This window comes from Fimicolochytrium jonesii (genome assembly GCF_025526975.1).
Source record: "Fimicolochytrium jonesii strain JEL569 chromosome Unknown EV422scaffold_20, whole genome shotgun sequence".
Classification (NCBI taxonomy): Eukaryota; Fungi; Chytridiomycota; class Chytridiomycetes; order Spizellomycetales; family Powellomycetaceae; genus Fimicolochytrium; species Fimicolochytrium jonesii.
Genome location: NW_026515687.1, coordinates 441,588 through 468,948, shown reverse-complemented (window position 1 = coordinate 468,948; position 27,361 = coordinate 441,588). Strand labels below are relative to the sequence as shown.

Sequence of the window (27,361 nt, the reverse complement as noted above, 5' to 3'; positions counted from 1 at the left end):
AACGAGGATATGGGCTTGAGGTTGAGAGGGTATTTGAATGCAGTTGGCGGTGGGTGATGGGAAAGATGTGTCGGGCGGCTGGGGTGTGATGCGCCGGTGGTGTGAAAAAGTGGCGGGCTGGGATTGGACGGGGCTTGGCTATCGACAGAGGGAGGGGGGCTATCGTCCTCATTGCAGCGGGTCTGGGCGAGGTAGCGTAAGTAAGGTCAGTATGGGAGTCCGTTTCTCGCCGACGTTCTGTGTTTGTGGTTCTGGGACGTTTTGCTGTGGGAAGAGTGGAAGTGCGCGAGAGAGCGAGAGCGGGTGCAATCTCCCATCTCGTATTACGTATTACCGTCACACGGGCACGCGTCATCAGGCCCCCTCTCGTAAGCAACTGCCCGTCTCTCACAGTCAAGCTCTGAAACAGGATACGCAGGTTTTCAGGCGTAATTTCCAGATACTGAGGGATTGGTTACGGGCGGAGTTGTTCGCCGGCGCTGTCGTAGCGTATCGCCTTGCTTGTGTTGACTCCGCCTTCAAGGCAGAACAGCTTTCCCAACGCCAGAATATCTAAGCCGCCAGCAGCTTGCGGGATCCTAGCGTTGGGCTAACCTCAGGCGTCCCTTCAGGCAAGCCGTTCTGCCGTTCTATGGGTGAGGGGGTGCCTGAGGCCGTTTCTTTTAGCGCCGCATCAGCGATCGTATGGGAGAATTTTTTCGAACATGTTGGACGCCTGATTCTTTTTGAGAAATGGTCGGCGGGTCGTTTGGTCGTTTTATGAACTTCACCGGTCTCTCCGAGTCCCAATCGTCCCCCGGCAGAAAAGAAAATCACTGCCAGTTGCGGACAATCGCCCGATATACAGTACGTGATTTCCTGGCGAGTTTGACAGAACCTCCTCTTCCTTGTTCAACATATCGCCCGCTTCCAGTCTCGTGTGGAGGTTCGAATGGTTGGTTGGTCGTCCGATTGCCAACTCCACACCCCTGGGGTTCCGGCAGGGTTCCGGCAGGGTTCCGGGTTCCGGAAGACTCGCAGGTGAAACTGGGTGGGGAAGCGAGAAAGTCATTGGCTCCCGACACCCGCGTTTTGTATGATGCCGAGGCCGCTCACTTTGCGCGTCCAACTGAGCATGGACGGAAGGGCGAAGGAAGCAGGGGAAACGACGACCAAGTCGAAATCCATCCACCGAGCAGACAACACGTTCTCAACATCCATCCATCCATCCATCCGTCCATCTATCCATCCATCCGTCGCTCTCCACCAACGTCGCAAGGTGGGTAAGATTGTGCCCGCAGCATCCCCGTATTCCATCCACCCACTCCGTCCATCCACTTTGCGGGAGCATCTCGGTCCATGTCCAAATCGCGCAACGAGATCCGAAATTGGGGGAAGGGAGAGGGGGAGGACCCATTGTGAGAAAACAAAGGAGGAGGATGGACGGCGAAGCATACATAGTTAGATAGAGTTTTGAAGACTGCGACAGCTGCCGGGACGACCATGGGCCGATCTGTTTCTCACGCGCTGGACATGGGCCACAAGCTACGAGATCTGGCGATCTGACCATTCAACCGGACTTCGCGCACCGAATCGACGTACGCTGTTCTCAGACAGCTCAAACCCCCTTTTTGCGGCCTTGGACGGAGTGAGACCGTTTTTCGTCATTTCTTTCCGTGTGCGAGGGATCTTCTTTTGAGCGAGCGACACCTTGGACGGGAAAAGCGCACACAATTCCGTTACTCACCAACGCCCACCTCCGTGCGCCCCCTTCTGTAGCTCCTTCCACAGCAAAACTCTATCGACATGGCCGAACCACAGGATGATCTGATCGACTACGACAGTGACGAGGGTGAGACTACCACCGCGGCACCCGCTGCCAACGGAAAAGACTCTTTGGCTCCTGCGACATCCGACGAGAAGGAGACAAAGAAGGGTTCCTACGTGGGTATCCACGCAACCGGTTTCCGTGATTTCCTCCTCAAGCCAGAACTGTTGCGTGCGATCGTTGATTGCGGTTTCGAACATCCCTCTGAAGGTACGGGTCCTTATTCCCGCATACCTTCTCGACCCGAATAGCTAACTGAAGCATTTCCTACCCGGTAGTTCAACAAGAATGTATCCCACAAGCGATTCTCGGCATGGACGTTCTCTGCCAGGCCAAATCCGGAATGGGTAAAACCGCAGTTTTCGTCCTTGCTTCTTTGCAGCAACTGGAGGCCAACGCCAGTGGAGAGCCATCGGTCATCATTCTGTGTCACACCCGTGAGCTCGCATATCAAATCAAAAACGAGTTTACTCGATTCTCAAAGTACATGCCCGAAATCAAGACGGCGGTGTTTTACGGTGGAAGCACAGTGAAGAGCAATGCCGAGACGCTGAAGACAGAGAAGCCCCAGATCATTGTCGGCACACCCGGACGTGTTCTCGGTCTCATCCGTGATAAGATTTTGAACCTTAAGAACATCAAGCACTTCATCCTCGACGAGTGTGACAAGATGCTGGAGGCACTAGGTGAGTTGGAGCGACGTGTATGGTGTGGGAGGCTGGAATGGGTTGGGGAAGAGTGTGGGAACGACGGCAGGGAAAAAATGATGAAATACTTTGCTATTTAACCCAGCTCTTCGATTGAGCGAGTCTTGTGCTCGCTTGGCGTGAGAAGTTAAATGATCTGAAACTCTCATGCCGTCGTCCTGCCTTTGCGGGGTACTGTCGATCATATGTAGTGATCATGTTACTCACGTAATTTTTTCGATCACCAGACATGCGTAGGGATGTGCAAGAAATCTTTAGGTCGACGCCTCACCACAAACAAGTCATGATGTACAGTGCAACGTTGAGCAAAGAGATGCGACCCGTCTGCAAGAAGTTCATGCAAAATGTAAGCTCAAGTCCCGTATAACCTTCCTACTTTCTTGGAATCTAACCATCGTTTACCTCATGCTCAGCCCCTCGAAATCTACGTCGATGACGAAACCAAGCTCACTCTGCACGGTCTTCAGCAATATTACGTTAAGCTCACGGAGAACGAGAAGAACAGGAAGTTGAACGAGCTACTCGACTCCCTGGAGTTCAACCAAGTGTGTATCTTTGTGAAGTCTGTGTCGCGTGCAACGGAGCTGAACAAGCTGTTGAACGAGTGCAACTTCCCGGCCATCACTATTCACTCGCAAATGCCTCAAGACGAGCGGTAAGAATATCACTGCTCGGCATAGGAATGTATCTGTTTGCAGTTTGCAGAGGCTTATCAAACTCTCTTTGCAGTATCGCGAGGTACAAGAGCTTCAAGGAGTTCAACAAGCGTATCATGGTCGCTACCGACATCTTTGGACGAGGTATCGATATTGAGCGGGTGAATATCGTCATCAACTACGATATGCCAGACAACCCCGACTCCTACCTGCACAGGGTAAGCTTTTTCGCACCGTCCCTAGTCTTTCTGAATTGCTGGGCTGATTATGTTAACTTCGCATAGGTCGGACGTGCCGGACGTTTCGGAACCAAAGGTTTGGCAGTCACGTTCTCGTCCTCGGAAGAAGACGCAAAGACGTTGAACGACGTCCAAGGACGGTTCGAAGTGAACATCAGCGAGTTGCCCGACCATATCGACGTGTCTACCTACAGTAAGTTTTACAAAGATTCCCGTTATGCGGAACTGTTCCGTGATGTTAATCACGAATCCTTCCCCACCAATAGTGGCTTCCTAAATAAGGCCCTCAATCGAATAAGCGAAAGTCTCGCCTCTACGTTAGAGTAACAGCAGAGGAAAGGACGAGGAAGGCAAACGTCTCGCAATGCGTTGCTTCCTTCCCTTCCGCCCCGAGAAAACAAGAGCTCCTCGCTAGTGATCGGGAAAACAAACCTTACGGTCCCCAGCGGCTCTTCTCTTTTGAAATTATAATATTGTACATGCTCCCTACTTCCCCTGGCGTTCGAAATAGAATGTCGTGCCCGTCTTCTCGCCCGCGCCGCTCGTGTCGATCGCAAGACGACACCAGCAACAAGTACGTTCCCGCGTGGAACGGATGTGCCATCTTGAAACCATGATGAACACCCCTTTCCACACTCCGAAAGAACTGTCGTCCCAGACGTGCAACCGACCCATCCTTTCATCAGATATTCACATAAATACACACCCCAAATACCCGCCCCTATCCACCCAAACGTCACCCACCACCTACGCAAGCCACCTCCTTCCCTCCTCCCTAATCAACCCATTACAAGCCCCACCCAACCCAAACGCCGGGATCTTCCTCGCCATCCTGAATACCGTTGTCGACAGGTAGTTTGCGCGCACCGCTTGCCACCGTTGGTGTGGTGTGGTGCTTGGTAGCGGGCGGTTGTAGAGATCTAAGCCTGTGGGGTGGGAGTATGATCAATTCAGCCCCATTTCCGTTTACGCTGCACGGGGATAAAGAGAGAAGATACGAACCCAACAAATGCGCCGGCGTGCTAACAACCTGCATTGCCACCGGCGCCATAAACTGCGCCATCACCGCCGCTTCCCTTTCCGTGCACCGCAGATGTGTGATGAGGTGCGGCACGATGATCGGGGGAAGGATAAAGGAGGAGAAGACGGTGACCGTGTCACGCAGGCCGAACAGGGTGAAAGAGGCCAGTGAGACGGGGTGGGAGGGGAGGGGCCCACAGGTTGTTGCTAGGTGGCGGTCTTTGAGGAGATTCTGCACGAAATGCGCCCGGGTCAGATATATGAAAGCGTCGAACGCACCCCCCAGTTCCCGCGTGTTTCTCTCACCAACGCAACATTCACCCCACTCGCCGCCACAAACTTCGGCATCGCGGGGTCATACAACCCCGCATGCCCCACAACCTCCACCCCATTCGCCACCGCATACGTCCCAACATACAACCCCACCACCCACCCAAACCCCCTGTCCCTCACAAACTGCCCCGGCCGCCTCACCAACCCGACCAGCCCGGCCCACATGGCCTGTGACAGCGTGGTGTTGCTGTGAGGGACGGAGTTGATGACGATTGCGCGGTCGATTATGAGGACGAGGGGGGAGACTAGGAGGGCGGAGGTGACGGCGGCGAAGAGGTCAAGTGGGAGGAGGGCGGAGAGGGGGTGTTTTGTGTGGGCGGGGGTTTTGTGGTGGATTGTGTGATCCTACAAGTTTTTGATGTGGTAGTGAACAGGAGCTGGTTGTGATCTTTGATGTAATTGCCGGGTTTTATTTTCAACTCACCAGTTGGGGATTCGGCAGAATGGTCGGCAGCACCAGCACGTCGTCGTCATCGCCGGGCTGACGCCGCCTCCAGACCGACGGACCGGGGAAGAAGATGCCCATGCCCCTGACCGGGATATCATATGCACTCGTCGGTCCACTAAACGCGGCCACTGGATTTGACGGTCGTGGAGAGTCAGAATAGAGGAGAAACTCATAAAGTACGGTCGTTTTGACTTTACACTTGGGGGCAGGAGCCACATCGGGCAATCGACTGTGGCTGTCGCTTTTCGAAAATCCACTGTCAAAGGCTTATGTCAGCTTCCGCGCGTCCCGGCTCACTGGCGGTTGCAAGAGTGGCATCCAAGGCTTTTTCCTGAGATTCGGTCTACTGCCGATCGTTTGCAGGAGATTGAGAGGGGTCCTTCTTCAGATGAGTTTGGTTTTCGGAACACATCGATGGCGGATTGTCAAGCCTAGCTTTTGAGGCTCGCAGCTGAGAATGGTCGAATCAGACTTTTTACTCTATTTCGCAGGGATGTGAGAATAGCAACCTGCCCGGAAAACGGGAAAGGCACAACGACGGAGCCTTTGGGTGGGCAATAATTGGCCATTCTCAGTGTCAGCCCAATGTTATTTCAACTTTGAACGCCTCACATTGTATGTACAGTATAATACGGATAGAGGCTCACTCCATCCCTTTGCCGTCCCTCCGACGCGTTGGGCCGCAACTTGCACCCCATCGGTAATTACATACAGTACATAAACCACCGACAAGAACCATCCTGGCTCCATCGCCACCCCACACCCACCCGCTTCACCAACCTCTCCTGCTTAACCCACTCCCCGCAACACACTCCAAGGTAAACACCGTATCTGCCTCTCCATTCCCATCCTCCGCTCACCCACCTCCCAGCACTCCAGCCATGCTCGCAATCTCAACACGCACCCTCTTCCTCAACGCCGGCCTCGCAAACTTTGCCATCGTTCCCGTCTCGCTGTTCTTCACAAACGAGGCCATAACGAGGGAAGACCCGTTTTTTGACGCAAAGGGGTGTGCTCTGATTGTGCTTTGGGGGGTGGTTTATATTGCTACTAGCGGGGTTGCTGAGGTAGGGACTTTGAGGATGGTGGGGAGTGGGAGGTACAGCGGCGACGGAAAATGGGGAGCAGGGTCGCTTCAGGTGGGCGAGCGACAGCGAGAGTACCGCGCTGAGGGAAGCGAGGAGCAGAGTTGCTTAACGTTGGTTCGCTACTGGGAGGGCGAGCGCGATCAGAAGCAAACGTCTTCGCGGGCGAAATGAAGCGGCGAGCGGAGCGAGCTTGCATCCCATCCCTCCTTCTGTCGCGCGTTTTTTTTTACATCCATCCATCGCTCGATCATTCATCGTTCTCTCTCTATTCGCAACAGACATCCCCCCTCCTCTGCCTCGCCTTCACCCTCGAAAAAGCCATCTACGTCATCCACTACCTGCGGACCGCATCCGTGCATCGGCGGAGAGCGCTTGCCGGCAAGGCGACGTTGCGGAGGACGCTTGCTGCGTTGTTTTTTGCGACGTATGGGGTTGCGGATGCACTTTTTGGGGTGGGGTTTGCTGTTACTGGGTGGAGGGCGCTGATGAGGGGTGCTTCAGTCTAGAGGATAGATGGTTGCGAGAGGCGATAAAACAGGCCGACGAGCGGCCGTAGATTTCGTCCGCTTGGAAATTCTCTGTCCACACATTTGTACATAGGCATTTCGTCCATCATCTAGCGTATCCTCCTCTACTCTCCTCTACTCCCATCTACTCTACAGTCCCATCAAACTCTACACTATCCTTGATTCCTTCCGCGGCCCTCCCAAATACTAAAAGAAAGTTATTCGCTGGCATATCCCTCACCTCCACCAACCGCAACCCACCCTTCCCAAACTCCCTCTCAACATCCCCAATATCCCGTAACCCCCACTCCGCATTCCGCTCTCGTAGGGTCCTATTAAAATCCTCATTGCTCTCCGTCGTGAACTTCCCTTCCTTCTTAAACGGTCCATACACAACCACCACTCCCTCCTCTCTCACGACCCTGTGCAAATTCTGCGCGACCGCCAGCGTGACCTCCCACGGCGCAATATGCAGTACATTCCCCATATACACCACATCATACCCCCCTTCCTCGCCCACTAACGTCAAGAGGTTGTCCCAATTGGGTTGTGATAACACGTTGAGCGTGATGGGCGGTGAGATGTTGGGATGGGGTGCGATGTAGGCCGTGATGGAGGCGTGTAAAGCGGGGTCGGCGAGTTCGGAGGGCTGGAAATGAGTGTGTGGGAAGGAGGCGGCGAAATGGGTGATGTGTTGACCGGAGCCGGAGGATAGCTCGAGGACTGTCGGGAGAGTTTGTCAGTTGGTGCGTCATCTTTGGGGGTGCTGAAAACGGAATTTACGGACCACGCGATGCCTTTTGCAAATAGGGTGTGAGGGCTTGTAGGATAGGCTCCTTGTTGCGTTCGGCGTAGGTGTAGACTATGCGAGGGTCTGTGGGGACGGGGATGTGGGTGTTGGGGTACATGTTGTGTGGATGGAGGGTATCGTGAGTTGTCGATGGTGGTGGGGAGGTCATTCTGTTTCGGACGGCGTTGAGAGTATGAACTCTGAAGGGAATGGTGCTCGGAAGAGTAAGACTGGAGGGAGCAGGGATCTGGAGGACGTTGAGGGCGGCGGGGACTCCGTCTGAGATCGGTAATGGGTCTCTTATCCAAGATGCGCCGAGTCTCCCGGGTGTGGGTCGCGTCAAGACTCGAGGGCTACGCGTAGCGACTCAGACTGTAAAAGGCAGACTGGCTTGCAAACTGCATCACATGTCCCATTTCTGTGGACCATGGGACGAAGAATTGCCCGACTACCTTCAGTGGAAAAATCCATCTATCAACAACATCCTCGAGGCATGTGCAATCAACCACTCAGCCAACGCAGAAGAATCTGGGATCAGGACGCTAATGCTCAATTCTTGCCAAATGTTCAACCCCCGCCAAATGCCCAGGAGCAACAGGAAAGGGTGTGCCCTGAGCCTGATGAGTGCAGAAGGCTGGAGGGTGGAGGGGACGATGATAGTGATTTCGGAGGTGCCGAGGGGTGGGCCGAAGATGGGGGACTGGGTGGACGTGGAGGCTACGGGGAGGGCTGTTGTGATGTAAATGTACAGGAGGAGCGTGAGATAGTTGTATGAGCTCATTTGAGGTGTTGTCCTTGGTGTGAGAGAGACTGCTGTTGTCGGGAGGACGGCTGCTTTCTGTGTTGAACAAAGATTGGGGGTTGGTTGCCGAAGTGTCCAAGAAGTGTTTTGCCTGTGGGAGAGGCCGGCTTGTCTGTTTGACGCGTAAGTTACGCGTAGCGTGCCAGCAAACCCGACTGGCCCGCCTTCAGGAGATGGACACCAAAGAAAGTCCTCGAAGCACGGAGGCGGACATGACTTTCTGACATCGTGGTTTAACCCTGAGCTTGTGGGGAATCGTGCATCTGACCGCATGGGACCGAAAGTCCAAAGGAATGCGGAAAGGCAAGAAACCCGACACAAACACGCCACAGCGCAGCGTCACCATCGACTACTCGAGGACAGAATCCATATTGAAGTACCCAACCGATACTCCGTGGAAACCCTCACCATCGAGATGTTACCTCCTGGAGTTGCCGGGGTGAGCTCCCCTGAGGAGGCTAATAATTTCGAGAGCGGTGGGAACGCCCTGAAGGACGACAACGATGATGGTTGCGATTCCGTCGAGGATGGTGGATGCGGGGTTGGGGGGGGGGGGGGGCCGGGGGGCGGGGGGCAAGAGGAGGGTTCTATGGAACGCTTGGAAGCCATGGAGGATGATGATGGTGATTGGGGATGCGGAGAGGGCGAGGGATGTGGGCCGAGCGTGGATGGGCTGGAGAAATGGACAACTCCAGGTAATGGACGGAAAGCGGTGGAGGACAACGACGATAACTGAGCATGCGGCGATAGTCGCGGATAGGCCGATGGAGTGGGAGGAGTTCATAGAACACACGGAGTTCAAAGAAGATCGCGATGCTCAACGTAAGGCAATGACACGAAACGGACGTCTGCAAGCATCGCTCCATCACGGGCGGGTCAACATGTTCATAATGCGGGATGAACATATCAAATTATTGGATCGATGAAGGGCGATCCACCCGAGGTGTCTGTGAGGAATTGAAGAACGAAAACGTGGCGCTACGCCGGAAACTTCGATGCTGTGGAACGCAATGAGACAGGCCACGATGAGCGCAATGGCGAAACGCGAAGTGCGGGTCTCGGAATTCCGTTGGCGAAGCAGACGGCACTTGCTGAGGAGTGTCTTCGACACGTTTATGAGCTTCAATGCAGATTTGATATATTGGACGTTGTTTATGGAGAAACGAGAGGGATGCCGGCGCACGAGACGAAAGCACGGAAAGGCATCAAAGCTAACGTGGCGGATAAGACGGCTTACGAATTTTGACGCCAAAATGTAGAAGCACGGATCACTGATGAGGGGTTTCACTGGTGAGAAACAAGAGCGAGAAATGATCATTGTTTGATCTGACGGGATGCTGCAGGAGGGAACGGGAGGCGTGTCACTCCTGTTATGTGCAAGGCGTAGGTGGAACGGGAATAGTGGGCTGCGAACGAACCGACAACGAGGGGAAAGGGTATCTATTATGCGATGTCAGATGCATGCCGAGGTTTAGATTCATAGTGATGTCGTTGTTGATGTATGTAGCCGCGGACGGCGGCTCGGGAGTTGCTGAAGCTACATTTGATTTGGGCAGTTCCGTCTATACGCTTATATATATACGAGGTGGTGCAGAAGAGGCTGTGCCATCTATGTATCTAACAATCGAAAGATGTCTACCAAAATCTATACTTGCAAACGCTACACAGTTGCCGTTGCCGTATGGGGTTATCAGGGTAAGCCGACAAATGTCTTCTGAGAGGCAGAGCCGCCGCCTGCCTGGCTCGCCAACAATTTCTTTGCTCTTTTTCTCCTCTTGATCCACCGATCGCACCAGGCCGCACCGCAACAAATCAAGATCAAGCCCACAAGTGGAATGACCGTAAACAAAACAACGACTCCTGTCCAATCGTGATCCGCCTCACTAACCCCATCATCTCCAGAAACTGCCTCACCGCCCCCTACCGCCACTGCGACCACCACGCATTTATGGTGAACCTCGTTAACCCCAGCATCGTAAACCTCCATGCAATGAAACTCATGCTTAAAATCGCAAGTGCTGCAATGTGCCATTGCACACTCGGTACCGTTGGGAGGCGTACATGGTATCTTTCCGTCTGCGGGGTAGGGAGAGGCCGTGGGTACCGCGGATGCCCGTGATGTCCCTGCTGTGAATACGTGATTACTAAAGGTTGGGGTAGCTGTCGCAAACAGGGACGAATTTGAGTTTTGCGTCGGGAGGAGTGGAGGTAGGCTGCTGGCCGTGGTGGATTGAGAGAGTGCTTCGCCGGCGGCGAGAAGGATACACAGTGTGGCAAGCAACGGGGTGAGGACAACCAGACGCGTTGGGCCCCGGCTCGTTCTCCGCCAAGGGCGGCGAACGCGGAACATGGCGAGGGAGGGAGGTTGCGCTCTGTTACGGACGGGACCGGGGGTTGAGAAGCAGATATTTCAGGACCCCAGAATCTCGACGCCGGCGCGACTTTGAGCGGGTGCCGCTGCTGGAAAGTTGGTGCGGTCAAGTCGCACTAATCTAACGCGTTATGTAAGCACGCGCGTCATCCCCAAACGCGTTCGACGTGGAGTCGCAGCTCGGCGTTGGTGTTAGGAACCCATATTATCGGGGTCGTGTTTCCAGCGTGTCCAGCTCTGACGCTTTTATGCTGTCCCGGACTATTTTTGGGGGCTTTCAACGTGCGCTTCAGAGGTATGTTTTCCTCGTTTGGCCTAGTGTCGGCGTTATAATGCCCATAATCCGATCCGACAAGGATTGAAAGCGCCCGATTCCACGTTTTTGAGCTCCATGTGACGGGGCTAGATGCCGGAAGAGCATCAAGGCAACATCAGACGGTTGTGGAGCTGTGCATTCAAGTCGGAACCACAGGCTGGCCCACATCCAGCCGACACCAGTCCAAAACTACCATTTGTACTCTCCCGCCAAAGCAAATCGGCGTTTGCGGGAATGTGGAACCCCGTTTCCGGCCACGTCCGCAGCACGTTCAGCTTAAGCGGTACGTATGATGCACGTTTCAGGCAGGTTATCTGCCCGTTTAGCGTACATAACGTCAGGTAAACGCCCAAGTATCCCTTTAATGTTTTGAGAGCTGAGGTCGGGATTCAGACTGCACGGTGTTTTAAAGCAGGGCAATGAAACAGAAAGAACGCTACATTCAATAGGTTGTTCGCAAGCATATAAGTATCAGCGGATGAAGTGCGCATCAACGGCACCTACACAGCAGGACAGAGCCAGTTGCAGGCAAAAGTGCATGTGAAAAATGATATATGAGCTGATCTATAGGTACGCAAAAACCTATCTGAAGACAGAAGGAATCAGGAGAATACCTCATGGAGACGACCTACTCAGCTCCCCTCGCGAGCTGGAGCATGCATGTTGTGGTTGTGAAGGATCTCCCCCTGGTCGCGTACGAAATGATGCTGCCGTCGAAACTGGCAAATGCCTGCCACATACGGTTGATGTAGTTGTAGAGTGAGATCATATGCCGGGTTGGGTTCGAAAAAATGCTCCAGTCGAAACCAGCGAGCTGCCGGCAAACACGGATGACATAGTCGTAGACTTTCTTCACAAGGACACCCGCGCTCCGAAGGATGCCGCAAGAACCACCTTACCCTAACCCGTCCCTTGAACCGCCAGTTTCGCGACTGCACCGGCGCCAACAAAACCGAACATCAAGGCGAATCCAGGATGGGACGTGACGATACTGATAATAAGCAGCAGTGCGCCCAGCGGAGGGGTTACAAAGAGGAGCAAGATGGCCACGCGTCAGCATTGCGTCCATCTTTGCGAGTTGCACCAGCGCGTACGCATCGACCAGCTTGTCGTACGTATCGCTGAATCGTTCCCTCCGGCCTTCGAGATTGAAGGGAGAAATCATCGATTTGCATGGATGCTCCTCGAATATCTTCTCAATCAATTTCCTTTGTTCCGCAAACAAAGGACGTAGGGTCGAGGTTTGCATTGACGAGCTTCTTCAGTTCACCGCTCTCCTTCGTCATAATGTAATCGCAATAGTTTTCCATCGCCCCCTTGTTCTCCATCGCCTTGTCTTGGATTACCCTCTGTAATTGCGCCTTCAGCTGATCTTCAAAAGAATGCCAAACAACGGACTTTGCCCCCCCAGCGCACGCGCTGCCGAAGCTAGTGATGTGGGTCTCCGCATTCTTCAGAGCGAGCTTGAGTTCAAGAACCGGAGCAGGCTTTCCTAGCTCTGCGCTGATCACGCCGCCTTCATTCTTGAAATCTCCTGTAATGGACTTCCGCAATATCCTTTCCCATCATGGACATAAGATGGTCGCCGATTTGGTCGAGTTTGTTGAATCGACTGACGTATTGCGTCACTTTGTGCGTATAGTCTTTGGCGCGGAATGTCCCGCCTCATACCCCAGGTTTAGCCTTCTCCGTCCTGGTTCTGATAATATCGGCGATTTTAGAGCCGTTCTGTATTCGGCGGATAAGTCGTCGTACACGACGGCCTCCAGCATATGGTCCGCTCGCATAAGCTGCGGAGACGGCATCAGACGATGCGCGGCTGTGGAAACCCGTAGTCGAGTTGGCGAATTTCACTACTCTGTTGTGATCCTCGCATGCATCCTCGCATGCATCCTCGCATGCATCCTCGCATGCATCCTCGCATGCACAGATCGGATTCTGATACCGAAAGCGAACGCTCAGGGTCCTGATCTCGTCCTCCGTGAGCTCTGTTGGTGGAGCGTCCGGCCGAGTCTTGTCCATGCTTGGAACAGCCCCTTCATGTCCGTCACAACGTCACCCCCAAGCATTTCACCACACAGGCCACTCTCCGTCAGTTTCAGTCTGCCATCTCTCTCTTCAACGCCACGAAACGCTTTCTACATCATTTACAAGCTCCCTTCTCCATGAGACATTCGAAACAGTATGGAGGCATCTCCTTCCACCAGTCGCACAGATGAAAGTAACAGGTGTTGATCGGCTTTCCACAGTGGCCTCAGAACTCGTTCCACAGTGTTTTCGTTTACAGACATAGTTACGGCTTGAACACTCTAGATGCGGATGTGCTTGCCCACTCTCCCATATATATACCCGAACGTGCACTCAGGGTCCATCTTTCCTCAGCAAGGCAGCGTCTTCCCGAAGGAGTCTATCATAAGCGAGTGTTAACCTGTTTATCTCTTCCCGATCCTCCTCCCGACGTTCGCGCACGCGTGCAAGTCTCTGGCGCTCCCTGCTCTTCTCTCTAGCGTCGGTCAATGAGCGCATCTCAGCTACATAAGGTCCCACTGTTCCATATCGAGGTACCATTGATTTCGAAGCATTGATCTTCGAAGCTCCACATCGGATGGCGCCAGTTCTTCTCGTCGTACTCTCCGAGGTGATGCTTTTGTACGCTGTGGCCTGACCAGCCTGTCTTGATCGTTTCGATGTGGAAGGAAGTCGTCACCTCTTCAGGACTTTCTTTCGTCATATTGTGTCTCGGGTGACTCGCCTGTCCCGGAAGTACACCTTTCCGTTTATCGTCTTTATCGTCGATAACAGCGTGTTGTACGAGGCCCCGCTTTACTGTTTGTTGCCGCCAACATGTGAATTTCGTCACTCGTCCTCTCCGACACCGCGCCGGATGGGGGACCTACAGTAGGATTCGTCAGACACACCAAAAATTGTCATCGTGTGTGAGCCTCTAGGAGAAGAAAATCTCTTGGGACAAAGAAGTTCGATGGCAAACCCGGGAGATTGTAGGGACAGCAGAGCACAGCTGACCAAGAAGTGCAAGTCTCCGACCGACGTGACGAAACAACTCAGAATTGCGAAGTATACAAATTGGATGCGAGACTTAACGAGCCGATATGCGGAGGCGCTCGCTAAGCTAAGGAATGATAGGACGTAGTTAAGTTCCGTAACCGTCCGCTGTGGCGTCCCCCTCTATTTGCCAAGAGCTGGGCATGGTTCTTTTAGTGTCTTCTATACCGGGACCCAGACAGTCTCTGCGCTGCGTCCGGCCTGCTCAGAAGCGACTGCCACAGCAGCGTCAAATGCTCCAGGGATTGACAGGATCAGAAGCGTGATGAGCTCGGGTAGGATGGCGAACGGATAAAAGTACTTCTCTGGGGTCGATAGCGAGTGGTCGAGGAGCGTGGCGTCCAGGAAGGCGAGGCGGATGAAGAGGAACGGCGTCAGTAGGGTGAGGACGTTGATCGGCTATCGACATGCAGAAAGCAGAAAGATATGAGCATCGCGAAACATATTGAAACGAAGCGAAGGTACGCATACCCTAGCGAGCGCCGTGCTACGTTTCCTATTCCGACTCCGCAACCAGAAATACCCTGTCGCAAGCCCGACAGCAAGGGTAAACAACGTAAACCCAATCGCGACAACTTTGCTCATAATTGCCGCCGTATTGAGTTTGCCAGCGTCGTCGGAAAACTTCCACACCAGCGACCAGATGCTCAATGCGGCGAGACCCGAAAGCCCGTACTGAGCGACCTTGGGGATATATGGGAGTCGTGCGAGCGTGGTGGGGGAGAGCTCGATGGAGTCGCTCAGTAGCCATTGGATCAGGAGGTCGAAGGCGGTGTAGACCAGTAGGAAGAAGGAGGCGGATTGGAGCACTATTTCGGCGTATAGGAGGTTTTTGTCGCGGCCGAAATCGCCTGTGGTCATGAGCGTGCGTATTACGAAGGCTGAGACTCGGACTGCCGACAGAAAGAAAGGATGAGGACACTGCACGAGGCGAAATCTTCACTTAGCTGTCAAACTTACTCAGACAGAATAACGGCAGGGACGAAAGGAGCCTACGGTAGAAGAGAAGAGAAGATCTTAGCAGGTGAGTGACTGCGTCAGCGACATCAGCGAAATCGAAGACAACCCCTTACTTGAGTCTTGGCTGAGTAGTGAAGTATTTCACGATGAAGACAATCGCAAAAACGGTGTAGAGGATCGTCGCGATGACTGCATAACTCCTCGTAAATTCAAACGCCGCTGCGTAGTCAATGGATGTGATGTTGGACATCGTGGTTGATAAATGCAGACTGGACAGGCGGGACGCGATCTATGTATGGAATCTACTGCGGGGGATGCGTTCTATCCGTCATATTATATATATGCCATCCTTTGGCTTCCGCGACCAGGCAATCCGCACCCTGCGTCCATGGCGTACAGCGCGGTCAGTATGGCGAAATACGAGTGACTTGGCTTGCCGGCGGCCGATGGTAATGCTTCAAATGTACATCTCCATACGTGGCGCCCTTGGCAGGAACCTGAGGTGTACGCGGAAAGCGCAGGGTGCCACAACTTTGAGCATTCGAACCTTTTCGCGTCGACCTCCTTTTGTTTTCGCTGCCACCTATCCAGCATGTCATCGAGAAGAGCGACGGTGCCATACCATCGTTCAGTCTGGGAGCGCGGGTGGGCCGTCTCCTATGCGAATCCGGGGCAATACTGTCCTGTCCGGCCACGGAACATGTCCATCATTGGGGAATGAATGGGTTTCCTCTCGTCGAATGTACTGCGGACGGAAGGATCTCGACGGAAGGACGAAAGGACGGAAGGGTTTCTTTCTAGAACATGTTAAGGTGGTACGAAATAGGTCTACTCGGCCGCAAGTAAGGCGTGCTCCTCCGAGTTGACTCCGCCGCAAAGTAACGCATTGGCCGCAGACGCGAACGAGGACAAGTCACGGCCTCACAACCGTGGTCCGTCGGGCTTTGAACGCTGTTGCGCGTTGCGACCAGGCGGCGTTCTCGGCAACCAGGGGTCGAGGAAAGAATGAAAGGTCGTCTAAGCAGAATTAGTGAAGGGGCATACGTCGCAATCTTGACCGGTATATAAAGTGCCAAGCGATGATTCGCTCATTTATGTACTTAGGAGGAAAGCGGGGATGGGAGATAGTCAGGAATGTTCGGGATCTGGGGTTTACTCGCTCATTGCCGCTTTAAGGCGTGTCCTTTCTTTTCACCTCGGTGGTGCTTTGAACATCAAGGAATCCCATATTAAGGCCTATTCACACTCCTTACCACCAAAGTCCCATGCACTTGTTTATAAAACGCACCATCTTCATATGCGCCCTACCTTTGCCTTTCTTTCAATCTTTCAAGGTATCCTCAGCTGGGGCCCGGGTTCAGTCACCTCGCTCCGGACTTTGATCGCCGCTCGCCGAGTCACGGTCTCTCCCGTCCTGGCTGGGGCGATTATCGCGGGTAGTTTCAGTTCACCGGAACGATGTCAGGAGATCTTTAGGGCTAGGGTTAGGGTGGATGGCCGAGCGGATTTGGGCGAGATGCGTGACGTGATGACGGCTTTATGACGGTTTCCGCAAAGCCAAAATATGAGGCGCCACAGTTTGGTCGCTCGATTATGCGAGTTTGGTCTATTCCGGAAAGCGCTGAATTGGATCTGTTCTTCCCTGGAATATTCTAAATTCTGAAATATTCTGAATCTTGCGAGCTCGCAAGATTTCACGTTGCTTAGATCCTGAGCAGCGGGTGATAACGCACACACCGCCATTTCCACAAGATGGTGGCCCGAAAACACGGCTGCGGACTCTGGATTGCGGCAATTGCTGCCCTCATCCTCTTGATATCACATGCTACTGCCCAGCAATGCGCAGATGGGTTTACATTTACCTGCTCTGCCGGTGAGAGCCTTGCCACTGTTCATTCCTGGTCGCACCTAGATGAATCTGATGCAATCACGAACATAGGAAATTTCATCAATGCCATCAAGGCATATGGAGATGGGACAGGATATATCCTCATCAGACTCTCGTGCACAGACGGCACGTCGTTCGGCCAAGATCAAGCTATTCCGGCAGGTGTGTTATAGTACTGCAAAGATCGGTTCGCAGGAATATCACGATCAGGTTTGTGTGAACAACAACGGTTCCTTTCCTTTGCAGGCACGTTCAGTCTCGACGAAAGTGGAGTGGGAAAGTACTACAATCTCCAAGCAAAGTACACCCCAAACCCGTATTGCCATGGGTCGAAGCAGATCAGCATGTTGGATTTCACAAAATGGGCCCCGACAAGCACCCGGCTTCCAGACGGCACCATGTACAATTACATGTCCGAATCTGGGTACTACTGCTCATTGAATATCAACCAGCTCAACTGGTACTCGAGCTGGGAATCCTTGGGATGTGGCTCCGACGAGATGTACATCAATAGTATCACCTCCGCTGCCCGGACGCCCTATTGGGCGGGAGTCAGTGTTACTTGCGCGTCTCCTTTCGTTGTACAATCCGACACACTGGAGATCCGCCCTCTCACAAACAGGACGATACCTACCAGCATTCTTTTTGCCAGTTCAGCTCGAGTGGCTTCAGCCGCTTCCGTCACTTGGATCTACGAGAACGCAGATGTGTACACGCAGCCTCTGTTTGGGTACTTCTTGGTCGGAGGCAATCGCTTGGTTTGGGGAGCAACTTTCACATCCGGGGACTTGCAGAACGGGAAGGTGACATTCATTCATACGGCTTACGCAGGAAATGGCCAGCCGAGCTCCTCGGGAAGCTTCAGCTTTGTTGCAAGTCATTGAACGTTCTGCTTGTTCGGTTGATGAAAAAACTGCGTCTAATACGTAAACTTTTAGTTGACCGACGGAACGACTTTCACTCAGAAGGTTGTTGTCAACGTCAAACTGAGCCTGCCGCCGATTCCCGTGATCAATCTTCTACCCGTGACTACACCCTCCAACATCCCGCTCAGACTAACGACATCCCACCTCTCGGCCTCTGACGAAAGTGCCGCATCTGGCCTCACCTGGACTGTCAACGGCTACTCGAATGCAGCTGCTGGCACACTGGCTCGTCTCACAAACGGCTTTGGTACACCTTCCACTCTCAAAGCTACCAAGACCTTCCTTCAAAGTGATGTCGACTCGGGGTTCATCTACTTCATCCCCGGCTTAACCTTTTTGGGAGGTGCGTCGATCAATGTGACGGTTGCGGACTCTATCGGGCCTGCAGTGTCCAACACAATCATGGCGCTCAGCATCACAAATGACATGGTGTATGCCAGCGGCCCGGTCTTTTGGACTTGGCCACAGGATGCGGCGCCGACTGTCTTGGTGCCTGCCAATTTCAAGACCGGGAACCGAGCTGCGAACTTGACCACCGTCTCGTTGAAAGTCACCACATTGACGGCTGGCTTTACCTTTCAGCAGCTCACAGCCGTCAACACCTGGTCCGATTTGCGAGTCAATTCGGTGTTTACGATGAACGCAGTGGCGTTTGGGCAGATCCGCCTATCAACTAAATCGGGAATCGTAGGAAACGCCACACTTGCGTATACTGTCACGATACCTAGCACAGCCGCGATGACAGGGACGCTCACGGTTTATGCGAACGCAAGACCCAAAGTCGCAGCCGCACCCATCGTGCAGCCTCAAAAGGCGGATCGCCTAGTATTAACTTCCGCGATATTGAACGCGACGGATATCGAGAGCAAAGCAAGCGACTTGACATTCCACGTTGAATCTGATATGGAATGGGCCGGGGTGTCACTCCAGCTGCTTGCGAATGGGGTCTGGAGCTCAACCACCAGCTTCACGCCGGCCGACATCAGCAGCGGCTCCATATCGCTCAACTTTCTTGGTTCGGGTGCCGGCAGCGGCTCCATCATGCTTTCCGTTACGGACGGGTTGCAAACAGTTGGAACTGGATGGTCCGTCTATCATGTGCAGGCACCCACGGTTTCTGCGTACCCGTTGAAGCTCCCTTACAACGGAACCGTCGCGATTTCCCAATCCTCTCTGTGGGTAACAAGCGGCTATGCTTCCGCTCAATCGCTGGTTTTCACCGTCACGGCCGTCCCCGATCAAGGCTCGGTGGTGTTCAAGTCGGGCAATGTCACGAGCGCGATCGCTGTCGACGATACCTTCACAGCGGCGGATATTGCCGATGGGAATCTGCAATATGTTGCAGCCCCGGCATGGAACGGCACCACGACCTGGGCTGCAACCATCACTGATGGATTGCAAAGCGTCCCGATGTCGATGACGTTCATCACAAATGCGCTACCGTACGCCGTTAATTTGCCTGGCGCCGCCGTGAACTGCACCCGAATGACCTCCGTGTCTCTGCAAGGGGTGTTTAGCTCGGCTGATGTTGACGATGATTCCTCGTCTACGACGTATAAGCTCGTGAGCGGCCTTGTGAATGGATGCGTCGAAAGAAATAACGGGGCTAGCTGGGTGTGCGTTCAGCAATGGACCCAGGCGGACGCTAATGCCCAGAAGATTCGGTAACTATCCGATTAAGTGATATTGCGGTTCACCCCCGCAGGACTGAAACTGACGACTTTCCTTCAAGGTATTCGAGCAAAAACAAAGGGCTTGGGATTGACCTTCTCACTTACCAACTTCGAGACGCATACAACTTGAACCCAACGAATTTCACACTCAATATACAAGTTCTGCCCGCACCAATCGTCATTGGAAAGGCCAGTGTGGTGGTGGCCGTTCCTGCGACGGGACCGGCAAATGCCACCGGCCCTTTAACCTCGTCTGATCTTCTAGTAACATGCGTTGACACTGGCCCTGATGATCTGACCTTCATCATGATGGACGACTCGAGTGCGATCAATTCCACAACGTATATGGAAGTTTTGCGAAACGGCTCGTGGACGACACTATCGTATCTGGCGCCCTTCACGCAGGCTGAAGTCAACGGTGGCAAGCTCAGAGTCATGGCGGTCGGCATCAACGAAACCATTTACACCATCCAACTTCAAGTGTCGAATGGTGGGGCTCCGAAAAATGTTACGCTGGTCGTTAATTACCATATTCTTCCACAAGTCGCCAAAAATACGGGATTGCTCGTCAACTGGTATTCGACGACGGCCATAGCGTCCTCGCAATTGAACTTAGTCTCGTTGACTGTTTCAAATCCAAGCTCATTGCGCTACACCATTACCCGTGCTCCTGTTCTTGGATCACTTTCGTCGTCGAGTTTTACGCAAGGTGATTTCAGCTCATTTTCCCTGGGAGATGACGGGTACTCATTCTTCTTTTCGCAGATGACATCAACAACCGTCGCGTTAGTTATACGCATAGTCGCTCGAATAAGCCAGTTGGAAACGTGACGGATTCATTTGGGTTTAGTGTGACGGACGACAGATCGTAAGGGCAACTTGAAGGTCACCTCTTGTTTCCTTGTTTATCGGGCATTGATACTTACGCCGTTTCAAGGAGCGCTTCATTTCCAGGAGACTTTTTCATTAAATTCTACAATGTCCCACCAAGCCCGGGAACTCTGTCATATGTACCATTCCCGTTAAGCTCGAATCAAACGTTAACCGGTGCAATGATACCCTGGACCGATGCAGATGGCCCCGATGCGTTGAAGTTCACGTTGACAAGCCTGCCAACCGTTGGAGCACTTTCGGTTGGGGGCCTACTGCTAGGGGCAAACGACTCATGGGTCATGTCAGATTTTGGGACTCGCCTCCAGCTCATCGGCTTGCCGTATGAGAACCTAACCATATTCTCTTCGACATTCAATTACACGGTTTACGATGGCGCAAACCCCGCCGTCTTAGGATCCGCGAATCTGACATTCATACCGCCGCCTATTATCACCCAAAAGAATTTGAGAGTCGTCTGCGACTATTACTACGGTGACTATACATGCTATTTTTGGACACCCTCAGTGAAATGGGCGTTTTATTCGACCGTATGGACGCTGCAACTTCAACCGAGTGGGCAGCCTCGCATACGGTGGTATCGCTACGACGGCAGTTACTACAACATCGCGTACTGGAGCGGAGGTAAGATCACATCCCATTGTCAAGTACAACCAACTGTCGCATATCTTGAGTTCGCAGTAATCCGAGCCTTATGACCAGACTCCACCGCTACACTTACCGACGCCCAACTTCAGGGTGGTTGGCAGGCGAGACTGCTCGGAGTATCGGACCTTGCGACGGCTAACGTCTCTTGGACCGTGTCCGATGGGTTCAATGTCCCTACAGTCTTCACGATGAATTACATTGCGCACCAAAAGCCGTCCCAAGTGTCATCCATGGCCTACGTTCCTTTTGCCGCTCTCGGCGGAACTATCGGACCCGCGCAATTATCGTGGAAAGTGATCGGCATAAACGAGACGGCTCAGCTGTACACAATCAGGACTATTACATCCGGTCTGTCCGTTCGCAAAGTTGTCTCAGGCAACACGTCGACCTTGGTTCCCGGTTCCGTCTTTTCGGCAGCGGATATTCGCAATGGCTACCTCAGTGTTTGGGGAAATGCTACATATCCATTGGGGTGGACCGCAACATTTACATACGACTTCACAGATTCACTCTACACATTCACGGATCAGCAATTCACCCTCGTCCTTGATGTGCCGCCGCAAATCACCGTAAACAATACTATCATTGTGGACTGGAAGGCTGGGTCAAAGTTCCTCACAACGGATCACCTTCAGGCGAACGACAAATTCCAAACTAAACAAGCTTTAATCTTTACAATCAAGCGGTCGCCCAAGCTCGGTCAAATCATAAAGAATCCGGACGGTTCCCAACTGTACAACGAGACGTATTGCCGCTGCAACTATACGGTAAACTGCACACTAGCTTTGCCATCTCCGTGCCTATACAGCTTCACCGCGAACGATATTATCTCGGAATATTCTACGTCTTACGCTTCATGGTACTCGTGGTACCCATTCGTTAAAATACTGGGATCTACACCTGGTACGGATGCGTTTAGCTACACGCTATCAGATGGCGTGTATCAGCTCGGTCCATTCGAGGCAAATATTCAGTTCTACTCGCAACCTGCGGTGAAAGCCTTGGAAGGTTGGAAAGTTCTTTGGTGAGTCTGTTATAACGTGGACTGATAGGTGGACCTTTCAGTTGCGAGGCGGGTCGGACGGCGTAGCTTTGGGAGAGTTTTGCGTCCATTAACCGATCTCTCTATTACAGGAACGATACGGCGCTGATCAGAAACACTACCCTGTGCATAACAAACGATGATCCAGCCGTGGGCCGTGATCAGATCGTTTACAATTTCACATCGCCCTCGTCGCTCAGGGAGTATCGTATTCAAAGCGGATCTTTGTCAGCATCTGGTATTGTATGGAGCCCTTCAGATGCCCCGTTCGTAACTTGGACGCAGGCGGATATTGATTCCGGTTTGCTGCGAGTCACGCATCTTGCGAGGCCTGGATTGCCCGTTGTCACGCCAGGGTACTTTACGTTGTCGGTGACGGACGGACTGACCACAACTTACCATTGGATGGAGGTGACGGTTCCTCCCATTCCCAATGTAAGCCTCGTCCTTTCGCGTATCACGGGACCTTCTTTTATCCTGACGTACGGTTTTTGAACAAGGTTGATCCAAAGGCGTCGTTCATTGCACTGCCTCTTTCAACAAACGTACAAAATGTTACAATATCGTCTTTGGGCATCTCACCAAGCGTGGTCAATCAGACACTCTACTTCAAGGTCATCAGCGTACCAGACCCGACTCAATTTCAATTCATGATCACTTCACAAGCAGCTAAGGCGATGAACAGCACATCTGGCAATGCTACATTGGCCACTTCGACCAGCACCAGTACAGACTTAAACAGCACATTTGACAACACTAGCATGAGTCTGATCACAAACTTTATCGCTTATGGCGCTGATATCCCTGCGACCTCGCCAAGCTCCATGATGGAGAGTGGGCTCACTTTCACCGATCGCGATTTTCTATCATGGACTGTGAGACTTGTTGTCTCGCCCTCGGTGGCAGCTGGGAAGTACCCGTGGGCATTATCTGTTACGGATTTGCAGAACAATGCGGTCACGGTGCCATACTCTATTTTCATCAAGGCACCGGTGACTTGGTACAGCAACATAACGACAGTGGTGTTTGGGCAATCCGGCTACAGCGCCTCGCTTGTTCGAGCAATTGAAGCAGATGAGTCTAACATGGGTTTCGATACGAGCCTATCCAAGTATCAAGTGACGAAGTTGTGGGGCCGTGCCTTTGTGAATTATTATTATTACGCATCTGGAATTTCGCCCTTTGCATTCACGGGAGCGGCATTGAACATGGTCTTGTTCCGATCAAGCTATTCCGGATGGAGCTCGTTTGATGTCTCCTACACATCCGCGAATGGTTATGTTCCGCTTTCGGCGATGAGAACTGTCTCGATGTACTATGCGACCGCGCCGACCTTAGCCTACGGAACCACCACGTACGATAATGCAATCGGAAGCAGTTACATTCCGATTATCAGATACACATCAGACGCATTTGCATTGAACGCATCTACGATCCCACTGACAGTTGATCCTGCTGCCGCTGGGAACACCAACGTCAGCTATATCTTGAGCGCCAACGTAACGGCAGCAGCCCGTGACGGCTTCGTTTTTCAACTGCGCGTCGCGAACGCTTCGGCTCCAACGGGGAATGTCACTCAAGTTCGGAACCTCACCGTCGGCAGTCTGTTTACCTGGAACGATGTGGCCAGCGGCAACCTGTACGCGGTGCCTGACGCGTGGCCCTTCGCTCCTGCCAACATTTCCCTGCAATTCTCCGACAATGTCAACCCTGCTGTCAAACTTCAACTAAGAATCTTCGGTCATAACGGAATGAAATGCACAGGTCCTCAAGCATTGACCATGACCGGCTCAGTAGCTGCGCAAGCCTCGCTGGGTGATATCACCCCGACTTTACTCGGATGCACGACAACCGGACCACCGGTCACCGGTTATGGTCTGTCCTACACGGTCATCAAAAGCAGCACGTCCGCCAACTTGGCTGTGTTGACATGGGGCTACCCATACGCCTATTTTTATGATAGCGACTTGGCAAGCGGCATTGTGAAGCTACAGTTCAAGGGAAGCCAAACGGTGACTCAGAATCTGACACTAGCCCTCTCCGTTTCGGATTACATTGTGGCGACCACGATTTACGTCAACATCAGCATTTTACCAGACCCCACACCGCCCAAAGCGTCAGTCACTACCACGAGAGCGATGACAACCACCTCCTCCCAGACGACGACCAGATCGTCATCAACAACTGCCAGCTCCAGCAAGACCAGCAGCGGCATTAATAGTAGTACCGCTCCGTTAAGTAGCACGACCACGTCTAGTTCTTTGGCCACCACCGCCACGTCCACTACGTCTGCAAGCCAAAGTCCTTCGCTGACGGCCACCTCAACTGAACTGTCATCTTCCAGCCTTGCAGCTACCTCGTCAATCTCGTCGGCGAGCATCGCAGCTTCCAAAGGTACCACATTCTCCACTTCGGTCGCTTCATCTTCTTCGTCCACGGACAGCAAGATATCGTCACCATCAACACCGATCGCTTCATCTTCTTCGCCCACGGACATCAAGCTATCATCATCATCAACACCGATATCACCATCGCCACCAACAACCTCTTTCGTGTCGTCAACTGTTGCCTCGACATCCGAAACTTCGACATCCGAAACTTCGACATCGTCGGCATCAGCGGAGTCCTTATTTTCGTCGCTCACGACGACAGGAACGTCTAGAATCCCAGGATCCTCGTCCTTGTTCACGGACTCCCCACTCTCGGATTTCGAAGAGGCATCTCCCTCTCCGACCCCAGCCACAACAGAGTCGGTGGATGCATCTGAGCATTCGACTCCTCAGTCAACCAGCCTGAGTCTGAGGCCGGCATCAGCTCCCAGCACGGAAGACGCAACAAGTGCCAGACAGACCTCTGGGATAACCCAGGCGGCGGTGCTTAGTGGTACTTCGAGCGCCAGCCCCAATCCAGCGCAGGCCAGCACAACCGCGTCAGACAACGGCTCGTCCTCCTCTACAAAGCTGGCAGGCGCGGGGGATGACGCGGCTGCGAAGAAGACCGTCACCTATATTGCGTCGGCAGCAGGCGCCGGGGGCATCGCCGTCACGTCGATTATAGGATACTTTTTGTGGAAGAAAGGAGCCACAACAGCGGCAACTAGGGCTGGACAACTTGCGGGCGCTGCCACGCCCCATGCGAATTGACGTAGAGATTCTGTGTCTCGAACTGTCTGGAAAAAGAGCTTCGTCCAGTCATTAGCGTCCGGAGTGCGCAAGCGTCATTTGTGCGCGGTGGTTATGGGTGGTATTTACTCTTCATATCGATAGGCAAAAGGAAGGCACCCGGCAAGTGCGAAACAAGAACTTTGCAGGCATCTAAAATGTCTCCATATAGTATAAGTAGGTGCGCCATGTACACTCTGCTCTAGACGCCAGCTAGAACTTTACGCCTCTATGTATGGGTCAGCTCTTCTGGTTCAATCATCTGTTTCTCGGGTTCAGCCAAGGGTCCCTTCTGATTGTCCGGAATCAAGACAACATTGACGGACCGTAGCGCAGGTTCCGGTGATCGAGTGCCAGGACGGGTCCCCATCAGCGTGGATGTCACGGAACCACCAATCGAATATCCTGCTGAGCAGCGGGTGGCATATCTTCTCCGGGGGGCAAGTCTGATTAGAGATCGCCAACTTGGATCATACGAGCCGAAGCGGCAGGGCGAAACGCTGACGATCCGAGATACAGATTCCTTCCTTGTCCCGAAAGCGTCGCGAGCCCCGTCGCCACGTCCGTCTGGGGGACACCGAGACCCCAATCGAACTTTATATTTAGCCCAGCTGTTACATCCAGCTGGAACGGGCGCTGGAGTTGGACGAGAAGACGTGTGCCTGCCCCGCTCTGCACTTCTCCGTTCTCTTGGGATATGTATGAGTTGTCCAAAGTTCCCATTGCGCTGCGGACGTCCTTCCTCCACGAGTCGAGGATATCATACACCTCCCCCGATGCGCTGCCATTCCTGAAATCCACGAGGTGGTCAAATGCACCTCCAGCCTTCCGCATTCCAAATTGGATGTTGGTGAAATTGGACGAAGCGTGCATCGTTTCAAAGCCCTGGAAGTCGTCGTTCCAGGTCCAGTTTGCATGGATCCACAAAGCACCCTGGATCTGTTGTGCGCTACGTGCGAGCGAATCGCGGAGATTGGGGTTGCCGTGGACTATCTCAGACGTGAAGTTTGGAACCGGGACGGGAACCTTTTGCGATCTCTGTGAGCCATACCGTCGGAATCCTTGCATACCCACGTCTGTACAAGAATACGCCGATCGCGCCAGACGGTATCGGCGGAAGGTATTATTGGCATCTGATATAGGATCACCCGCTACCCCAAAGCGTTGCCACCAAGGGCGACTGTTCTGTCGTCCGTGACGACCCCTAGCCCTACCCGTCTGGCGTTCGGAGGTTTCAAAAAGTGGTTGATGGCAATGACGGGTTCAGATAGATTGAGGCAAATCTAAGTGCAACCTTCGACATGAAGGCGCCCGAGCCGTTCTCGCCGTCTCGCCTGAGCTCGACATATTGTCACGTCTTCACTCACGGGAGCTGAACGATCCCACGGTCAACCGCAGTGCTATCCGGTTGGATGAGCGGGCGAGCTTGCGGGTGATCTTGAGGAGTTGCACAGGCAAGAGGCATGTAGTCCATCACGTTGTTTCCGGTAATGGTTAGATTCATGTCCGAGCGGACTTGGTCCCAATCGAAGGCTTGCGAAGTAGGCACCAAGGGATCGGGGCATGGGCGGACGCCCAAAAGGGCGAAATCTGCAACGTAGGCATAGAACGGGGCCAGGATGAGGGCAAAGACGGCGAGAGCGGCCTGTGGGCTGCACAGACGGCGAGTTCGGACCACCTGAAACCCACCGCGGCGGCAGCAGCTGACGACGTCGTCTCTGTGGCGACTCGCGCGCGGAGGTCGTGGGCCAGCAGCGGGGCGGGATCGGTGGCGGGTCTGTGGGTTAAGAAGAGGCGGCGAGCAACCGCAACGAGGTGCAGGGTAACCCTATTTGTTGATGTTGTTGACCAGCAATACTGACTGCCGAGGGAACAACGCTGCATGCAGCAACACCTGCTCCATTTGTATAAAGTATTGTGCTTATATCCTTCCTTAATTCCAGCATATGCATGTCCCCTTCCCACGACCCTAGTCCTGTCTGTCGTCGTAGGATTCTTTCAAACCCCGCCTTCACACCATCATTTC

The 27,361-nt window shown here is 53.2% G+C and overlaps 13 protein-coding genes across 13 annotated transcripts; 5 read left to right on the top strand and 8 right to left on the bottom strand.

Moving 5' to 3' along the window:
- The first annotated feature begins 715 nt into the window (after nucleotides 1-715).
- Nucleotides 716-3,764, top strand: EV422DRAFT_166249 (P-loop containing nucleoside triphosphate hydrolase protein). Its single transcript, XM_053065049.1, has 9 exons — nucleotides 716-1,258; nucleotides 1,759-2,017; nucleotides 2,086-2,493; nucleotides 2,742-2,860; nucleotides 2,928-3,059; nucleotides 3,163-3,169; nucleotides 3,244-3,314; nucleotides 3,455-3,602; nucleotides 3,676-3,764. The coding sequence occupies exons 1-9, from the start codon at nucleotides 1,076-1,078 to the stop codon at nucleotides 3,684-3,686; spliced, it is 1,338 nt and encodes a 445-aa protein (XP_052923769.1). The 5' UTR covers nucleotides 716-1,075; the 3' UTR covers nucleotides 3,687-3,764.
- Nucleotides 3,765-4,156: 392 nt separating this feature from the next.
- Nucleotides 4,157-5,288, bottom strand: EV422DRAFT_569476 (uncharacterized protein; the record flags this gene model as incomplete). Its single annotated transcript, XM_053072770.1, has 4 exons — nucleotides 4,157-4,335; nucleotides 4,412-4,661; nucleotides 4,736-5,107; nucleotides 5,187-5,288. 4 exons carry the CDS (start codon nucleotides 5,286-5,288, stop codon nucleotides 4,157-4,159), a joined length of 903 nt encoding a protein of 300 aa, XP_052923768.1.
- An 803-nt stretch (nucleotides 5,289-6,091) lies between these two features.
- Nucleotides 6,092-6,804, top strand: EV422DRAFT_569475 (uncharacterized protein; the record flags this gene model as incomplete). Its single annotated transcript, XM_053072769.1, has 2 exons — nucleotides 6,092-6,277; nucleotides 6,577-6,804. The coding sequence occupies 2 exons, from the start codon at nucleotides 6,092-6,094 to the stop codon at nucleotides 6,802-6,804; spliced, it is 414 nt and encodes a 137-aa protein (XP_052923767.1).
- On the bottom strand, nucleotides 6,539-7,905 carry EV422DRAFT_166435 (uncharacterized protein). The gene is made up of 2 exons (XM_053065051.1): nucleotides 7,592-7,905; nucleotides 6,539-7,527 (listed from the first exon to the last, which is right to left on the bottom strand). The coding sequence occupies exons 1-2, from the start codon at nucleotides 7,761-7,763 to the stop codon at nucleotides 6,950-6,952; spliced, it is 750 nt and encodes a 249-aa protein (XP_052923766.1). The 5' UTR covers nucleotides 7,764-7,905; the 3' UTR covers nucleotides 6,539-6,949.
- On the bottom strand, nucleotides 7,906-8,761 carry EV422DRAFT_166434 (uncharacterized protein). The gene has a single exon (XM_053065050.1). It carries the CDS (start codon nucleotides 8,667-8,669, stop codon nucleotides 8,049-8,051), a length of 621 nt encoding a protein of 206 aa, XP_052923765.1. The 5' UTR covers nucleotides 8,670-8,761; the 3' UTR covers nucleotides 7,906-8,048.
- A 435-nt stretch (nucleotides 8,762-9,196) lies between these two features.
- Nucleotides 9,197-9,900, bottom strand: EV422DRAFT_166243 (uncharacterized protein). The gene has a single exon (XM_053065048.1). The coding sequence runs from the start codon at nucleotides 9,712-9,714 to the stop codon at nucleotides 9,262-9,264; it is 453 nt and encodes a 150-aa protein (XP_052923764.1). The 5' UTR covers nucleotides 9,715-9,900; the 3' UTR covers nucleotides 9,197-9,261.
- On the bottom strand, nucleotides 9,901-10,830 carry EV422DRAFT_166242 (uncharacterized protein). The gene has a single exon (XM_053065047.1). The coding sequence runs from the start codon at nucleotides 10,744-10,746 to the stop codon at nucleotides 10,087-10,089; it is 660 nt and encodes a 219-aa protein (XP_052923763.1). The 5' UTR covers nucleotides 10,747-10,830; the 3' UTR covers nucleotides 9,901-10,086.
- A 1,148-nt stretch (nucleotides 10,831-11,978) lies between these two features.
- On the bottom strand, nucleotides 11,979-13,105 carry EV422DRAFT_507970 (uncharacterized protein; the record flags this gene model as incomplete). The annotated part of the gene is made up of 3 exons (XM_053068699.1): nucleotides 11,979-12,291; nucleotides 12,314-12,627; nucleotides 12,755-13,105. The coding sequence occupies 3 exons, from the start codon at nucleotides 13,103-13,105 to the stop codon at nucleotides 11,979-11,981; spliced, it is 978 nt and encodes a 325-aa protein (XP_052923762.1).
- Nucleotides 13,106-13,610: 505 nt separating this feature from the next.
- Nucleotides 13,611-15,356, bottom strand: EV422DRAFT_507969 (uncharacterized protein; the record flags this gene model as incomplete). The annotated part of the gene is made up of 6 exons (XM_053068698.1): nucleotides 13,611-13,976; nucleotides 14,108-14,269; nucleotides 14,315-14,545; nucleotides 14,618-15,039; nucleotides 15,107-15,138; nucleotides 15,220-15,356. 6 exons carry the CDS (start codon nucleotides 15,354-15,356, stop codon nucleotides 13,611-13,613), a joined length of 1,350 nt encoding a protein of 449 aa, XP_052923761.1.
- A 1,405-nt stretch (nucleotides 15,357-16,761) lies between these two features.
- On the top strand, nucleotides 16,762-17,922 carry EV422DRAFT_166121 (uncharacterized protein). Its single transcript, XM_053065043.1, has 3 exons — nucleotides 16,762-16,979; nucleotides 17,046-17,156; nucleotides 17,241-17,922. The coding sequence occupies exons 1-3, from the start codon at nucleotides 16,859-16,861 to the stop codon at nucleotides 17,876-17,878; spliced, it is 870 nt and encodes a 289-aa protein (XP_052923760.1). The 5' UTR covers nucleotides 16,762-16,858; the 3' UTR covers nucleotides 17,879-17,922.
- A 1-nt stretch (nucleotide 17,923) lies between these two features.
- On the top strand, nucleotides 17,924-20,919 carry EV422DRAFT_166158 (uncharacterized protein). The gene is made up of 5 exons (XM_053065045.1): nucleotides 17,924-19,584; nucleotides 19,653-20,302; nucleotides 20,359-20,461; nucleotides 20,531-20,603; nucleotides 20,668-20,919. Exons 1-5 carry the CDS (start codon nucleotides 18,323-18,325, stop codon nucleotides 20,683-20,685), a joined length of 2,106 nt encoding a protein of 701 aa, XP_052923759.1. The 5' UTR covers nucleotides 17,924-18,322; the 3' UTR covers nucleotides 20,686-20,919.
- Nucleotides 20,920-22,640: 1,721 nt separating this feature from the next.
- EV422DRAFT_166225 (uncharacterized protein) lies at nucleotides 22,641-25,551 on the top strand. Its single transcript, XM_053065046.1, has one exon. It carries the CDS (start codon nucleotides 22,825-22,827, stop codon nucleotides 25,315-25,317), a length of 2,493 nt encoding a protein of 830 aa, XP_052923758.1. The 5' UTR covers nucleotides 22,641-22,824; the 3' UTR covers nucleotides 25,318-25,551.
- Nucleotides 25,552-26,619, bottom strand: EV422DRAFT_166146 (uncharacterized protein). The gene has a single exon (XM_053065044.1). It carries the CDS (start codon nucleotides 26,401-26,403, stop codon nucleotides 25,786-25,788), a length of 618 nt encoding a protein of 205 aa, XP_052923757.1. The 5' UTR covers nucleotides 26,404-26,619; the 3' UTR covers nucleotides 25,552-25,785.
- Between the last annotated feature and the right edge of the window lie 742 nt (nucleotides 26,620-27,361).

What these genes read in the sequence shown, in the direction of transcription:
- EV422DRAFT_166249 (XM_053065049.1), top strand. Translation starts at nt 1,076, where the DNA reads ATGATGCCGAGGCCGCTCACTTTGCGCGTCCAACTGAGCATGGACGGA. An exon ending in TTTCGAACATCCCTCTGAAG is followed by an intron (nt 2,018 to 2,085) that starts GTACGGGTCCTT and finishes CCTACCCGGTAG; the next exon opens with TTCAACAAGAATGTATCCCA. An exon ending in GCAAGAAGTTCATGCAAAAT is followed by an intron (nt 2,861 to 2,927) that starts GTAAGCTCAAGT and finishes CCTCATGCTCAG; the next exon opens with CCCCTCGAAATCTACGTCGA.
- EV422DRAFT_166435 (XM_053065051.1), bottom strand. Translation starts at nt 7,763, where the DNA reads ATGACCTCCCCACCACCATCGACAACTCACGATACCCTCCATCCACAC. An exon ending in TTTGCAAAAGGCATCGCGTG is followed by an intron (nt 7,528 to 7,591) that starts GTCCGTAAATTC and finishes CTCTCCCGACAG; the next exon opens with TCCTCGAGCTATCCTCCGGC.
- EV422DRAFT_166434 (XM_053065050.1), bottom strand. Translation starts at nt 8,669, where the DNA reads ATGCGGTCAGATGCACGATTCCCCACAAGCTCAGGGTTAAACCACGAT.
- EV422DRAFT_166243 (XM_053065048.1), bottom strand. Translation starts at nt 9,714, where the DNA reads ATGATCATTTCTCGCTCTTGTTTCTCACCAGTGAAACCCCTCATCAGT.
- EV422DRAFT_166242 (XM_053065047.1), bottom strand. Translation starts at nt 10,746, where the DNA reads ATGTTCCGCGTTCGCCGCCCTTGGCGGAGAACGAGCCGGGGCCCAACG.
- EV422DRAFT_166121 (XM_053065043.1), top strand. Translation starts at nt 16,859, where the DNA reads ATGGTGGCCCGAAAACACGGCTGCGGACTCTGGATTGCGGCAATTGCT. An exon ending in TACATTTACCTGCTCTGCCG is followed by an intron (nt 16,980 to 17,045) that starts GTGAGAGCCTTG and finishes TCACGAACATAG; the next exon opens with GAAATTTCATCAATGCCATC. An exon ending in AGATCAAGCTATTCCGGCAG is followed by an intron (nt 17,157 to 17,240) that starts GTGTGTTATAGT and finishes TTTCCTTTGCAG; the next exon opens with GCACGTTCAGTCTCGACGAA.
- EV422DRAFT_166158 (XM_053065045.1), top strand. Translation starts at nt 18,323, where the DNA reads ATGGCGCTCAGCATCACAAATGACATGGTGTATGCCAGCGGCCCGGTC. An exon ending in GTCGTCGAGTTTTACGCAAG is followed by an intron (nt 20,303 to 20,358) that starts GTGATTTCAGCT and finishes TTCTTTTCGCAG; the next exon opens with ATGACATCAACAACCGTCGC. An exon ending in AGTGTGACGGACGACAGATC is followed by an intron (nt 20,462 to 20,530) that starts GTAAGGGCAACT and finishes CGCCGTTTCAAG; the next exon opens with GAGCGCTTCATTTCCAGGAG.
- EV422DRAFT_166225 (XM_053065046.1), top strand. Translation starts at nt 22,825, where the DNA reads ATGATCACTTCACAAGCAGCTAAGGCGATGAACAGCACATCTGGCAAT.
- EV422DRAFT_166146 (XM_053065044.1), bottom strand. Translation starts at nt 26,403, where the DNA reads ATGCAAGGATTCCGACGGTATGGCTCACAGAGATCGCAAAAGGTTCCC.